Here is a 16,237-nt window from a genome sequence, read left to right on the forward strand (position 1 = left end):
CCGAGAAGGGGGATAACATTTGTAATGTGAATAAATAAAATAACCAATAAAAAATGGGAAAAAAAACCCTGGACACACACACACACACACACACACACACACACACGCACGCACAGAGAGAGAGAGACAGAGAGAGACAGAGACAGAGACAGAGAGACACCAGAGAAAGAAAGAAAGGGAGAAGGAGAGGGAGAAGGAGGGAGAGGGAGAAGGAGAGAGGAAGGGAGAGGCAGAGAGGTCCTCTTATGCACCCAGAATTCACCAGTAAGGTTAGCCTGATTTAGTGAGCCCCAGGGACCCTCCTGTCTGTGCTAGGTTGATAAGCATGCTACCACCATGCCTGGAATTTGTACATGGGTTTGTAAGGATCAAAAAGTCAGATCTTGTGCAAGCTATGATATCATGCTATCTCCCCCAACCGATATGTTCAGTTTGTGTGTATCTATTATACCTCAGTATAGTTGTTGCAAAACAAAACGTATAAGCTCTAGTGTCATGCTAAAGATGAAGTAACAGATAATGATCATGGCTTACCAATTTTATAAGCCATTTTTAAAAATTTTTCTAATTTCTTTTAGAAACTATTTCAAATTACATTCCTGGGCCTAGTGGGTATCCAAACTGAATGGGTTGTGATGTGAGGGTATCTAAGAAATTAGAAGTGTTCCCTATCTTATCCTGGCTGTGCGTGCATGAACTATATATCCTCAGCTTATATCATGTGAGCATATACATATTACCAAATAGTCTGCTAAGACATAATTCACAATAGAGTTTTTTAAATTTGACTGTGGCATACTTTATATTATATGATTTAAAACTTGTATGTTTTTGTGGGTCAAAAAAAGCATGTCTGGTTTTAGATTTAAAAAAAAATAAAAGAGATGCAGAAATGAGAGAAATGGGATCAAAATACTATTCTGACTACCAATAAAGTTTACTGAGAAATACAGTCTTAAATCTGTGGCCAAGTGGATTTACTCATTCTCCCCTTCTGAGTACAGTGTATATAAGGTGTGTGTGTGTGTGTGTGTGTGTGTGTGTGTGTGTGTGTGTGTGTGTGTGTGTGTTACTGGTCCATCTAGAGAAGCAGAGGCCTTTCTCTGCTGTAGAGGTGAGATCAGAATATACGCTTTCTGAACACCCAACAACATACCCAAGAGTGGCTAAGCATTAATCCCTTCTCCCAACCCCTCTTTCCAGACACGTCCCTTCTTTTTCCCTGGAAAAGAGGCCACAAAGTGTAAATCTGAAGTTCCTTTACTATATGTGATTAAGGAGTAGTTCAGGGCGTCCTCCAATGACTCAAGGCAACACACTGTCGATAGGCTCAAGAATTACATTAAGAATGAGAAAGGCAGAAGGAACTGCTGGTGCACACCTATAATCCTAACCTTCGGAAGGCAGAGGCAGGAGACTTGAAAGATAGAGACCATCTGGACAACAAGCTTGAGGCCTGCTTGGGCTACACAGCAAATTCAAGAACAGTCTGAGCTACATAGCAAGGCTCTTTCTCAAATTAAAAAAAAAAAAAAAACAAAAACAAAAAAACAAAAAGAAGAAGAAAAATGTCACCTAGCAATAGACTGGTAGTGAGTGTGGTGGTTTTCCCTTTAGTCTGTCAGTGTGGTGTGTTACACTGACTTATTACATGTTATGGATAAGTGTCACTTGATCACAATATACAATTCCACTTCGTACAGAGCTAGATTGACTTGTTAGATGGGAGGCTTCTCGTATTTACAATCATAAGGAATATTGATCTAGTTTATTATATTATGATAGTTACCTGGCTTTGTAACAGATAAATTATCTCTTAAGTATGAAAATTTCCTCTTCAGTTTTGCAGAGGGTTTTTTTTTTTTGAAGGGAGGATGGAGAATTGGTAATAAGCCTTTTATAAATAACTTAGAACTCGCCTGAGTAACCCATTGGTCCCCGTGTTCTCTCTGGTGGGAGATTTAGAATTGCAGTCTCTTTACTCATTACAGATCTATGCAGATTTTCTATTTATCCCTGAGTCCAGTTTGGCCATCTGTGTATGTACAGGGATTCATCCGTTCCGCTCTGCCGGCTGAGATGCTGGCTTAACAGTAGCTTGCAGTTGTCTGCTGTGGTGTTGTTTGAGGATCCCAATGCTCTCTGCTTGGTTTGCCCATCCACCTCACTAGCCTGGCGAGCTCTCTCCTCAGCTGCACCCTTTCTCGATGTAGATCTCCCTCGTCTTACGTTTGTAACCGTTATAGTCTCTGCATGGACTGAGCCATTCATCAATGCACACTGCTCTTTGTTACGTATGACAATTTCTGAGTCCTCTTCTGACTAGTATAGCCACTCCATCAAGTCTCTTACAGGCAGCGAACATTTGGACTGTCTTTGTTTGCTTTTAATTTAATCGGCCAGTATCTATCTTTTAATTGTACTGTATAATTAATGAATATTTAAGGTAACTGCTGATGTGGAATTGTTGGTTTATTAAAAAACATCTTGATATTTGTATTCTCTCGACCTTGTTTCTTGACTTCTCAGTAACTATTGTGTGTTTAATAGATCTTCTGATAGAGTCATTCTTATTCCACTCTTATGTTTCCCTTTTAGGGTTTTCTATTGTTTTGTTTTTTGTAGATACCATTTACAGATTACCTTGATGTTTTGAAAACTAAAGCTATTGTTAATTATATTTCTCAACAGCATATTAAAACTTTCCTCCTTTTATTATTCTCTCCTACTGCAGTTTTTAAAATTGTGCTCTACACAATAAGCCCATTAACAGCCTAATTATGGCTTTATAAATCTCTTTAAAATCTTTTAATATTTATTCTTATACTATGTATGTGAATGTTTTGTCTGCATATATCTATGTGTGCCACACGCATGCAGTGCCCACGGAGGCCAAAAGAAGGTATTGGAGCCCCTGGATGGGAATTACAGATAGTTATGAGCCACTATGTGGGTGCTGGCAATTCAACCCAAATGCTCTGGGAAAGCATCCAGTGCTTTGACCACTGTGATGCCTCTCTAGCTCCTGTGCATCTATCGCTTTTAATCTATACTGCAAAACCAGGCAAACAAAGTGGAAACTTTGAAAACAAAGTGACTGGTGTCAGCATTTGCCTATATGTCATTTTTACTCCCATCCATGCCCCCCCCATAACATGGCTTAAAATTACTGTCTACTCTACTTCTGTTTGTACATAAAGGATTCTCTTCAGCATTTGTGTAAAGCACTTCTGTCATCAATAAATCCCTTAGCGTTTGCATATCCAGAAGTATCCTAATTTCTCCATTTCTACAGGATTTGGTGTTCTTTCTTAACAGTGCTTTTTTGCTTCAGCCCTTTAAATGTCACTGTGCTTGCCTTCCATGGTTTCCAATTCAGCATTGAGTGGTGAAGGTTAGACCATATGTGTGATGGATCACTTTTGTACTGTTACTTTCAAGATTCTCCTGTCTTATGACTGACTGTGTATTTGTGTCTTTGTGTGGATCTCTTCTTGTGGCTATTTTTCTCAGATGAGACCCTTATTGATTTTAGGGAGACTTGACTTACTACATGGTCAACTATTCTTTGTGCCCTTCCTTATAGTCTCTCCACAACCACATATGCGTGCTCACTGTCTCATGGGTCTCCATTTAGTTTTTCCTTTTGTTTTCTTTCTGTTTCACAAACTGGATCTTGTAAAATCATCCATCATTAAGAATTATGGTCTCGGGACTGGAGAGATGGCTCAGTGGTTAAGAGCAATGACCGCTCTTCCAGAGGTCCTGAGTTCAATTCCCAGTACCCACATGGTGGCTCACAGCCATCTGTAGCGAGAGCTGATGCCCCTCTTCTGGTGTGTCTAAAGACAGCTACAGTGTACTTATATAATAAATAAATAAATTAAAAAAAAAGAATTATGGTCTCATCTTCTTTCCCAAACATTCTGTTGCAAGCTCTAGTGCATATTCTCAGTGTTAGGCTTTTTATTAAGGACAAATCCTCATGCATCTCAGGTTGACCCTGAACTCGCTACCCAACCAAGCAAGACCATGAACTTTTGCTTGCCTGCACCCACCTCATGAGCCCTGAGATGTCACAGGAACGCAACACTGTACTTCACTTATGCCATACTGTGGCTCAAGCCCATGTATGCTATAAGAATTTGTACTTCTTGCTACCAGGCTACCAGGAAGGAAAACCAGCAGGATATCGAGGTATTGGGATTCATTCTCCCAAATGTACCAATCGGGCCAATCCCACCTCTGCTTTGTGGTAGGAATGAGGAGAGCTAAAGGCAGATGTGGCATTAATCTGGCTTTCACATAAAAGGGAGGATCAAGGCGAGAGACAAACATCCCACCTACCCGGCACAAATGCTCTTCTGCTAAAAGTCAATGTCTGTGCTTCTTGTGAAAGAAAACTAGCGTCTGGCTCTGTTCAGTAAAAACTGCAACCAAGATCAGATGGTCTTTCTTCTGGTTATTTCTCTGCCCACACACCACGGGCTTTTGCTTATCCAGTGTCCTCCTAGATGTTCATTTGTAAATACTGAGAGGCAGTAGGTGTGATACTTAAGAATCCAGGTTCTAAGACAAAAGCAACTTAAGTTCCCTCACTGTGGCTGTCTGCTCATCTATGAAATGGGGAATAATGATCAAAGCCATTTTAAAGAGTTATGGGGATCATGAAGCTAGTTACTATAGGAGAATGCAAGGACTGGGTGGCATAAAGTGTTTGTTTTGGTAGTAAACTGTATCACAAAATAATTTTTATAAATAATTGAAGAGTATAGGCTCTGATGTGCGGTGAACAGAAATCAGACTGGACAATTATGCTACTCAAATACTCTATAGTTTCTTGTTAACTTACCAAATCCTGAAAGTTATAATTTATAGTAACTTATCTGAACAAATCCATTTCCATTTTGCATTCATATAGTTTAACACGTATTGACTGACAGACTCAAGGAACTGATATCCAAATATAATAATTTACCAACAAGAATAAAGCATTTTACCTTTTTCTTCCATTATGATTTTGTCACACTGAACATCTTTATTCTTTGGAGCTCCATTAAATGTCTGCATCATCCTTTCTACATATAAGTCATTGCCTAATCTATTTCTACAAAGGATTTCATAATTTATATTTTTTTCTCTGTAAAAAAAAAACAAAAAGTAACTAATTAATACAAATTACTACGAACAGACATTGTCTTTCTACATTACTTGTCCTCAGAGCACTTTCATGAAGACAGAGTGTAAGAAAATAACAAGTGAGCTTGAAAAACTCAAGGAAAGATTTTATTATGTTACCAGCAAAGGGATACTCCATGCTGTGCTTCCCAAGGCCCAAACTACTTTCAGTGTTTGCCAATAACATGCTAGCACTCTGTCTAGAGAATTTATGAATTTTAATAGGGACATCTAAAGCTACAAATTCTTTCCAAGTATTATTTTTATAGCATTGTATGCATGATGTTTTCATAACTGACTAATTTTGAGTATTTTTAAATTCACATTTTGTTGTTTGGTTGGTTTCGTTTTTGTTTTCCTGTTTTTTCGTGAGACAGGGTTTCTCTCTGTGTAGCAATCACTGGCTGTCCTGGATTTGCTTGGTAGACTAGGCTAATCTCAAACTCACAGAGATCCACCTGCCTCTGCCTCCTGAGTGCTGGGACTAAGGTGTTTGCCACCATGCCCAGCTTAAATTCACATTTTAATTTCATTAATCTAGAATATTATTTCTGCACTCCCCATGTGTATGTGAATATCTTACTTGGGACTTTTAATTTTTCATTTCAGTGTGGCCAAACAATTTAGTGAAATTCTACTTTGAAATTTTAGTTTAAAATTATTATACCTCCCTTTCATTATGAAGTGATCTTTCCCTAAAAAAAAAAAAATTGTCTTTTTCTTTTTCTGAAGGTTCTGCATCTTTTTTCCTGATTTTTCTTCTACTTAAAATAACTTCTTTTGGAGTGTAGAAATGGCTCAGTATTTAAGAGCACTTGTAGTTATTCCAGAAGGCCCCAAGTTTGCTTCCCAGCATCCATATTCAGATGTTCAGAACCTTATGTAACTCCAGCTCCAGGAAATGTGAACCCTCTTCTGGCCTCTCCTAGAACACCTCTCTCTCCCTCTTCCCTCCCCCTTCTCTCTCTCTCTCTCTCTCTCTCTCTCTCTCTCTCTCTCTCTCTCTCTCTTTCACACACACACACACACACACACACACACACACACACACACACACACCTTTAAAAAACCCTTTTCTATTTACATGTGGTATACAGAGGTGTCTGTACAAAGATATTTCTTTTTATCTTTTCTTCTATAGAAAAGGCTCTGTCGGTAGCTCAGGAAAGCCTTTCCTCCTGGACCCTCCTACAAACAGTTCTTGGTGATTTGTTGCATGTCTGAAGCACTCACATGTTAGACCATTATTTTTATAATCCACTACTTTTTACACTTCATCTTGTGTAATTATTCACACCTCTTTTTTTCATTTAATCTTTACTCAGTTATGTTTAAGCTGATGCTTGCTTTTTTTGACAGTTGTGTAAAGTTCTTATCAAAATGTGTCATTCTGAGTTTCTTAATGTAATATTTTAACTGTTGTATTGGCTGTAATGCTTCGTAACTATTTCATATTTTGTATCACAATCATGCCTATCTCTAACATTCTCAGAGTCTGAATCTAGGGTGTCTTTTAATAATGACATGTCCCTATTGATCTGGTATATTTTTGTCAAATCCAATCTGAGGGAATTTTTTGAATGCATTTATCATTGTTGTTGTCTGTGTGGTAGCCATTTAAATGTGTGCCGTATACACGTTTGGGCGTGGGTGCTTGTATATGAAGGCCAGAGGTGACTGTCCGCAGTCCTGTTCTAACTCTTCATCCCTTGGATAAGAGCCCACTGACCCGGAAGATGGCCCAACAGCCAGCAAATCCCAACAAACCTTTGTCTTCACCCCCTCCCACACCAGCCATGCAGGCTCCTTAGGTGGGCACTTGGGATTCTAACTTAGGGCCCGCGACTTTGGATATGTGCACAGAGGGTTTTTATTAAATCACAGCAAAGAATATATCCTCTGCCTCAAACATAATGTTCTTTGCAGTGAGAACAAAATCCTCTTCTCTAGCTATGTTGTAATATACATGAGTTATGGTCACACCACAGTGACGGGACATGAGGCCTTGGTCTTGCCCACTATAACTTTGTGCCTGCTGACCACGGCCCTTTCCTCTTAAGAAGTTTACATAATTGCACAGGCTAGGCTAGAGATAAGAGTTTTTCCTGTAGGAAAAAAAATGTCTTGCAATGTAAATATTGCTCATATGAGATCACAGGGTGTGCATGTAATTTCAAGGCGATTTCTAGAAACCTCCAAGGCTCTTCAGAAAAACACCAACTCCTAGTTCAGCATCCGACATACACAAAGTGGCGCCGACAACTGCGCAGTACATACATGACTTTTTCAGCCTCTTCCGAGTCTGTTGAGATCATGACTGTTGGCAGGTCAAAAAATCTCAGAGTTTCTGTCTCCATGAGAAAGATTTCTACATTCCTCTCCAGCTCTTCCTTTGTTATAGCTGCCTCGGCTGGGGCCCTCATAACTCGCACATCTAAAATACACAACATTCTGAGGTCATCCTGGAGCCGCTGAGGTGCATGCTTCCCAGTCACTAACACACAGTGACGACTCACACCCAGCAAGTGTCTATTTAACCGGAATAGCCCATGGCGTTCTGCTTTGCTGAAACAGGAATCGGTGGCGGCCCCAGGGGCAACCTCGTTACCATTAGGTTACTTTATTTTACTTTACTGATTTATAGTCAACCTCTAACTAACTTCGCCAAGACACAGAAGACTCTTCATCAGATCCAGGTGACTACAAGTGCAAGTTTCACATAAATATGTTGCAAAGGATTGGCCGAAATGGTTAGAATAGTGAGAGGCCCAAGGCCCTAGGAGAATGTTACTAAAGTTGGAATTTCAAAGCTGAGAGAGTTTGGAATAGTTACAGGTAAGAAACAACCAGGATGTGGCATATAGGTCAAAGTACAGTAAGTTTTGGGGTTGTTTTGAAACAGGACCTCACTATGTAGCCCAGGCTGGACCCAAACTTGCAAGCCTTCTGTCTCCACCTCCAGTGTGCTGACATTACAGGCATGAGCGTTATCTAGGCTTCAGTGTATTTTTCTTTAAAAGGGGGGTGGGGGGGGAGAGTAAGCCTGGTTGTGTAAAACTGCAACGGGTAAAGAATGGCTTGCTTTAGGACAATAAAGCAAGAATATAACACTTCCCAGAGACAAAGATTCGGTCTCCTCTTAATCCTCAGGACCTTAGTAAAACAATTTCCTAAAAAATCTTTTAAAAAAAAATCACAAATATCCTTTAACAAATATATATATATATACACATATATATGTATATATATCAACATATAGTAATACATACCCATCTGTGTACATTAAATGCTAATAAATGTATTTTAAACAAACTGTGGAAATGTTCATGCTACAGTTCTAAAGGAAGAACTCCCAGAAGAGGGTCTAATTTGTAACTACAATGATATAAAATAAAGTTCAGGAGAGAGGAAGAGTTTTAGGTAGTTCTTAATGATTAACTCTTAAAATATACTGTTTGTGCAATAGATTTTAAAATTAAGACAAGATTTTAAACAAGTAAATCTGGCTAAGATAGGATAAGCAGAAAGAAGTAAGTCAATCATCCACACGGACAGTTTTGAGGTACATCGGAGAAAATACGCGGCAGGCACGAGCTGTCCAAAGGTCCACAGGAACATGGCTAATTTTGAGACTGCAAAAACAAACCAGGCTCTTGGTTCTCTGGTCTCTCTTATCCCACCACAGGGTGGCTAGTGTGACTCGGCTCTGTATGAAGTAGCGCTGTGGTGTATAGGCAGTTCTGGATAGGACCTTCAAGACATGTCACACACATAGAGTCAAATATGCTGCCAGTCATGTATTAGTTAGGGAAAGTAAGTCTTATTAATCGTCTTGTAAGAGGCAGAGGAACACTATCCAGACCAAGCCATCGATGAGCAATCAGGTCAGGCTTATCACTTCCTGAATGTTACTTGAATTTGATACCCATTGAGAAACCAATTCCAGCAGCAAAATGTGCCTATGTCATCGGTTCCATGCGTCATGATGACCAGCTCTACACTAGCCTTACAGTAGGCAGACAGTAGTATAGCCTTACAGTAGGCAGACAGTAGTATAGCCTTACAGTAGGCAGACAGTAGTAGTAGATAGCCTTACAGTAAGTAGTAGGCAGACAGTAGTATAGCCTTACAGTAGGCAGACAGTAGTATAGCCTTACAGTAAGCAGACAGTAGTAGTAGATAGCCTTACAGTAGGCAGACAGTAGTAGTAGATAGCCTTACAGTAGGCAGACAGTAGTAGTAGATAGCCTTACAGTAGGCAGACAGTAGTAGTAAATAGCCTTACAGTAGGCAGACAGTAGTAGTAGATAGCCTTACACTTGCATGTTTACCTAGAAAACTATCAATGCATTTTTTCTTTTTTTGCTTCCAGGGATGGAGGGAGCACACCCTTCTCCACCCCTGGGGTTCCTCGAGGGATCTCCCGCTCTGTACAGCAACCATAGCTCCTGTTTGCATCTTCACACGGGAAGACCTTTGAGAGGAATACAAAAGGCTTTGTGGTCTACATTTAATAAATGGGTGAGTTGGTCAACTTTGGGGCTTCAATAGCAGTTTTATTCATAATGTAGAATTCTGGTTCCAATGTTTTTTTTTTCCAATGAATTCAGAAGTGGGTATGGGAAAAATGAGTATTATCTGGTCACATAAAGAGACCTCGGTAAAGAATGATCCGGGAAGCCTTCCTCAGGTTGTTTAGCTACTATGGGCCCAGCGCAATTACAATCAGACTGAGCTATAAAATAGTGTGTCTATCTCCTCACAAACTATGTGCTTGCTACAGGCACTTTATGAGATCATGCACGCTACACATTATTCTCCACACTGAGTAAATGATGACCTGTGCCTAACGTGGTCGTGCAAATGAAACTCCAAGCATTTCCAAGGTTCTGAACAGTGTGTGCATCAGAAGACCCAGAGGGTTGTGAAAGACTTGAAGGTAGTTTAGGATAATGTATTTGTTTTAGAATAGCTCAAGGTGTAGAAACCTTGTCAAGAGTATTAGTTTGTGCACAGCCTGTGCTCAGTGGTCCTATTGTAAAACGCTCCCTTGCTGTCTGTACCCAATGCAGCTAATGAACACTGTGACACTTCATCATCTAATGCCCATTGTATATTCCAGTCTGCTTCATTTTTAATGTCATTGAGGAGTATTTGTATTAATTCTTCTTTTAAAGTTACACACAGTCAAAATTTCTGACCCAGAACTGTTCCTGTCTAAAAGAACTGCGGGGACAAAAATGGAGAAGAGACTGAGGGAAAGGAGGTCCGATGACCAGCCCAACTTATGGGAGGGCACCAAGGCCTGACACTATGACTGAGGCTATGGTGTGCTTACAGATAGGAGCCTGGCATGGCTGTCCTCTGAGAGTCCCTGCCAGCAGCTGACTGAGACAGAAGCAGATACTTATATCCAACCATTGCACTGAAGTCGGGGACCCCTATGGTTGAATTAGGGGAAAGATTGAAGAAACTTAAGGGGAGAGTGACCCCATAGGAAGACCAGAAGTCTCAACTTACCTAGACCCCAGGGAGCTCCTAGAGACTGAGCCACCAACCAACGGAAGCATACATAGGCCAGTCTGAGGCCCCTGGCACAAATATAGCAGAGGTCTGCTGGTTAGACTTTAGTGAAAGAAGATATGCTTAATCTTCCAAAGACTTGGGGCCCCAGGGAAGGGGAGGCCTGGGGGAGGGAGCACCCTCTTAGAGACAAGAGAGAGGAGGAATGGGACAAGGAACTGTGGGAGGGGGACCGAAGGGGGCAAAGACAGGAATGTAAATAAATAAAATAATAAAAATTGAGGAAAAAACTTCATAATTTATTCCAAAATATCGTCCAAAACACCACATGTGATTATCTTGTTTCTGAGGTTTTCCTAGACCTTTGCAGTTTCCTGGGTTAAAAGACTGAGGATGATGCATTTTATAGACTGTGTTCCCATTTAGGAATGCCTGTAGTGGGACAAGGGTTTCCAGGAAAAAGCAAAGGAGTAAAGGCTCATGGCTCCATCAAGGTTCTCAACATGACTTACCGCTGACATCATTGCCTCTAAGCTGAAACTGGCTTCTGTTTCATACACTGTAGTCTGGAGAAAGGCACAGGGCAAAACCTCATTTAAGAGGACAGGAAGCTACCTACATCTTTAGGGACAAATACCTACATAAGTATTTAGAACTCTTCTCTACAAGAGTATACTTTGCTTTTTATCAAATATCTAAGAATGGACTCATGAATATTGTTAATATGAGTCATTACCCAGCACTCTACTTTTTGTTGAAGTTGTCTACCGTTGGCTAATGAGCACACAAATGGCTGGTCTGTCTATGACATTCTTTTTCGTTTTCTTTCCCCTTCCTTCTTTCCTTCTTTCCTTCTTTCCTTCTTTCCTTCTTTCCTTCTTTCCTTCTTTCCTTCCTTCCTTCCTTCCTTCCTTCCTTCCTTCCTTCCTTCCTTCTTTGACAGTAGGGAGAGCAGGGGTTTGTTTAATAACTTTTTATCTTCTTTGCTGCTCATCTGATATGCACGCCCAAGGACCAGAAATCAGTTATTTCTCTAAAGGTTCTTAGTTTCTTTTATTGCATGCAAAATTAAAAGTGAACCACTCAAATATTTCACGAATAGGCCCTTATTTATTGAGAGAGTATGATTATTTATTTGGCAATTGAAGTTAAAAAAAGGGTGGTGGGGGGGACTGGAAAGATGCTCAGTGTTTGAGAGCACTTATAGACAAACTGAGGTTCAGTTTTTGGCGCCGGCAAAAAGACTCCTGCCAGTCTACAGCTCTAGTTCCAGGCACTGCACACACGGAGAACACAGACATACATGCAGGTGAAACACCCATATACATAAATACTTAGAAAGAATGATAGTGATTTCCAAGTATCAACTTGTATCTACATGTCCAGGTAAAATATGAGTTTCTCTTTAGGTAAAATACACACACACACACACACACACACACACACACACACACACACACACACACACGGGTGGAGGTATTGTTAAGGACTAAATATTCAGGGCCTTCCATGTAGCCAAATGTCTGGCCACTGAGATACATTCTCAACTCCATCTTTTTATCAACTCTCAGGTACAACTAAGAAATACAAATTATGACAAAATAATCTAGGTTTTATGAACATGACAATTTTATTGCGGGGAGTCTAGTCTTACACCACTGAAAATGCATTAAGACTGTAAAATTAAGGGGGTGGAGATTTGACTTAGTGGTTAAGAGCAATGATTGCTCTTCCAGAGGACTCGGGTTCAATTCCCCACACCCACCTGGCACCTCAGAACTGTCTGTAACTTTAAGATCTGACACAGACATATATGCAGGCAAAACACCAATACACATCTAAAAAAAAAAAACTGGAAGATTAAATAAAAGAAGTTTTTTATTACCTGCAAAACTAGCCAATCTATCCCTTTTGTAAGATGGATCTTCAAGGTCCTCTGTCATTGATTCAGTCGTTGATATACTTGACTTAGACACTGTACTGCTGCTCCCTATGACTGACCTTTGAAAATTAGTAACGTCATTCATTTGTTCAGTGTCCTTATGAGAAACTAAAAATGTAAATTAGGTTACAGTAACAGATGGGAAAACCAAATATACTGCAGTCCTATAAGCAACGTAAAGCACAGGAACTTTACACTCTCTTCCATTGATTCTTCATGTTCTTTAAACCTATGCCCAGAGGCCATCACTGCGTTCTCAATGTACATTTTAGGCAAAAGTCTAAACTAGAGCTCCGCCTCCACCTCCATCCTCTGTATGGCTCTTCGGCATCTCCTTGTTGGGTGTTTCTGAGCCTCTGTCAGCTCTCTGAGGGGCTCAGCCCAGGACACTCTTCCCTTTGTTTCTCACCTGGGTTCTGCCCATTCTTCACAACTCATCTCAAAAAAGAGTACAATTTTACAAAAGTCCCCTGGAGCAATAACTCAAGAGCTAGCTATGCCAACAGCAGTTTCCTCCAAGCTGAAACCTTCCCTACAAGAGGGGACAACTCAAGGGACTCAGGAGGTAAATGAAAGGCCGTGTCTGGGCAAACAGTAACTTGGAAGATTCTCAAAGGCCCCTCCCCAGCTTAACAGGGGTAGACAAGCGCCGGGGAGGAGACTGAGCAGCTGAGCTAAGGAGGGAAGAGCTAATAGGTTGTGCAGGGAACTGCAAGGGCGTCGCTCGTGGCCACCAAGTGTGCTAGGATTGATAGGTTGATGTTAGAAAACTGGAAGATAATATATGTTCTGGATGTATACAAACAGAAGGACAATATACATGAAATCAAAAGAACTAGGGCCAGTATACGTCACCTCGTGTACTGCCCTAACATGCTGGGGTTTAACGTATTCTGATACAGGCTGTAGGAAGAAATATAATCTGATCCCATCGATCCTTCTTGTGATGTCAAGAGTTTGCTCGGCTTTGTTGGCATGGCATGTGGATCTGGATGGTAGAGAGGTCGGGGAGTGACATCAACTCCTCGTGGATCGAGCACCTGCAAAACAACGGCTGTTTAATAGAGTGAATAACTAGACAGGATGTTTCGAACTCCTGGAAGACAAAAATAAATACGGGAGAAAAATACTAAGAATCACGATTCTTAGGGAAAAATGAACACAAAAACTTGAATGATTAAAAAAAATTTTATACTTTCACGGTTAACTAGCCATTTAAAAAAGTCATACTCGAGTGCCCGTAGATAAGGAGCAAACACAGAGGAGGTGCGATCTGAGGATGTTAGCATATTTTTGTCACGGTTTGCATAGCATATGGCAGATAGAAAGAACCTAGATGGGGTAAGCCAGTCACTTGATAAGGCCCCATGATGTGATCAAGAGACGAGATGCATATAGAAACCGCTGGCATAAAGAGTTATTTAATTAATTAAATAATTAAATAATTAATTTGACTACACTGTCACTGTGTTCAGACACACCAGAGGAGCACATTAGATCTCATTACAGATGGTTGTGAGCCACCATGTGGTTGCTGGGAATTGAACTCAGGACCTCTGGAAGAGCAGCCAGTGCTCTTAACTGCTGACCCATCTCTCTAGACTGACAGAAAACTTTTAAATTAATTCTTTTTCTGCTTGTTTGGCTGGCTGTTTTGTTTTGTTTTTGTTTTTGTTTGTTTTACAAGACAGTGTTTCTGTGTAGTTCTGGGGGTCTAGAACTTGCTCTATAGATTAGGTTGGCCTTGAACTCAGGGATCCACCTGTCTGCCTCCTGACTGCTGGAATTAAGGACAGGCACCACCATGCCCAGCTATATATATATATACTAAATTATGTATATTACACTTTATAAATACAGTCTATGTATATATATAAACTGTAATATATATTACAGTTTTTAAAAGTAATACTATACTAATGATAAAACACACAGAAGTCAGAGTGGTAAAGTGATTATTTATATTACTAATATTTTGAACTATACAATATTATAAATATAGGCTTGAGAAAAAGACTTCCCACACAGCACACAGTACCAAGTAGAGCCTACTGTAGCTGGAGGGTCATAGGAACCTCAGCTCAGCACAGCCGTGTCAGCAATTCACTCCACAAATACTGTGGTAGTCTGGATGAGAATAGCCCCGTAGCTTATATTTGAATACATGGTCCCCAGTTGGTGGAGCTGTTGGGAAGGATTGCTGGAAGTGCCTACTAAGTGTAGGCACTGAGGTTTCAAAAGACTCCTGTGATTCCGCCAGTGCTTGTTCTTTGCCTCATGGTTGTGGATCAAGATGTGAGCTTTAAGCTGTTCCTCACTCCGACATCATGGGCTCTAACCTTTGGAAGCCATAAGCCCCAAAAACTTTTTTTTAAAAATAAGTTACCTTGGTCATGGTGTTTTATCAAAGGAAGAGAAAAGTAACTAAAATGTTCACCTTTTTATTTCCCTTTTTTTTTTACCTTTATTTCCAGTCTTACACATATATCTAACAGTTTTGCTTTTGTTTGCACGTTGCTCAGGTTCTAGGACTGTTGTTTATGTGTTCTCACCAGTTTACTCTAAGACATTCTTCACTGTATTGTTCAGCAACATTGCATATTTCCCTCCTCTTCTTCCTCTCATCCTATCTCCTCCCAATTTGCTTCTTAGTCATAACCACCTACGACTTAACAATGTCTAAAAATCTGCGGACCATGTAGTCCCTCAACTTTCCCCTCTCACTTAGTTTATCCACCTCACTTTTATTTTCCTTTTCAAAGTCTGATTAATACTTAATCCTGAGTATATGCCATATTATTCTTGATTATTTATCCTCCAATGGTTATTGAGATCAAAGGCATCGATGTGACTGTTAGCTAGTATGATATTTGCATCACGGAATTAACAAGCAGGTGTGATTATTCTTGGAATTAATATTCTAGTCAGGGAATAACAGACTTCACACCAGTCACTCAGCTCCCGGATCGAGGAACTATTTGCTGAACTACACACTCAAATGTATCCCTTCCAAATTCCATGAGAATATAGCAAATACTTTAATTGAAAAAAAAAAAAAAGATGGCTGAGAAGTGACAGCAGATATGTAAACCCCAAGGAAGTAACCAGCACAACATTTCAACCAAAAGCTAAGAATTCTATAGTAACGGCATCTCATGAGGGTAAGTCAGGTAAAATCCGGCTGGGGAACTTAAGAGAAAGCACATACATTCAAATACGTTCCTGATCGAGAACATAAACAGATGATTAAATAAGGAAGATGCTGCAGGATGTGAAATAGGACTTCAACAAAGAGTTAGAAATACCGAGGAAAAACCAATCTGAAATTCTAGAAATGAGAAACGTGAGTCAAATAAAAAGCTCCATGGGACGTCTCATCAATAGCATGAAACAAGGAGATGACAGAACATTGAACTTGCAGACAAGGGGAGGGCGTCCACCATATAACAGCAAGAATTCTGGGATACACTGGGATATGATTTCAGAAGTAACAGCATAGAAGATAGAGAAGAATTTTGTTCCAAAAGCATAGAAAAGACTTTAAAGGATCAACGGAAGCAACTTTCAAAGCCGAGAGAGAGAGAGAGAGAGAGA

The 16,237-nt window shown here is 40.1% G+C and overlaps 1 protein-coding gene across 9 annotated transcripts in view; it reads right to left on the reverse strand.

Moving 5' to 3' along the window:
- Dnai4 (dynein axonemal intermediate chain 4) overlaps nucleotides 1-16,237 on the reverse strand; it is an 88,905-nt gene that overhangs the window by 54,120 nt on the left and 18,548 nt on the right. For all 9 annotated transcript variants that reach the window (XM_087549120.1, XM_087549119.1, XM_087549124.1 and 6 more), the window contains 4 exon segments: nucleotides 13,499-13,683; nucleotides 12,587-12,702; nucleotides 7,456-7,612; nucleotides 5,001-5,140 (listed from right to left, as the gene is read on the reverse strand). In XM_087549120.1, the coding sequence (XP_087405246.1) occupies nucleotides 5,001-5,140; nucleotides 7,456-7,612; nucleotides 12,587-12,702; nucleotides 13,499-13,683 (598 nt within the window).

This window comes from Rattus norvegicus, chromosome 5, assembly GCF_021556685.1.
Source record: "Rattus norvegicus strain SHRSP/BbbUtx chromosome 5, alternate assembly SHRSP_T2T, whole genome shotgun sequence".
NCBI classification, from domain to species: Eukaryota; Metazoa; Chordata; class Mammalia; order Rodentia; family Muridae; genus Rattus; species Rattus norvegicus.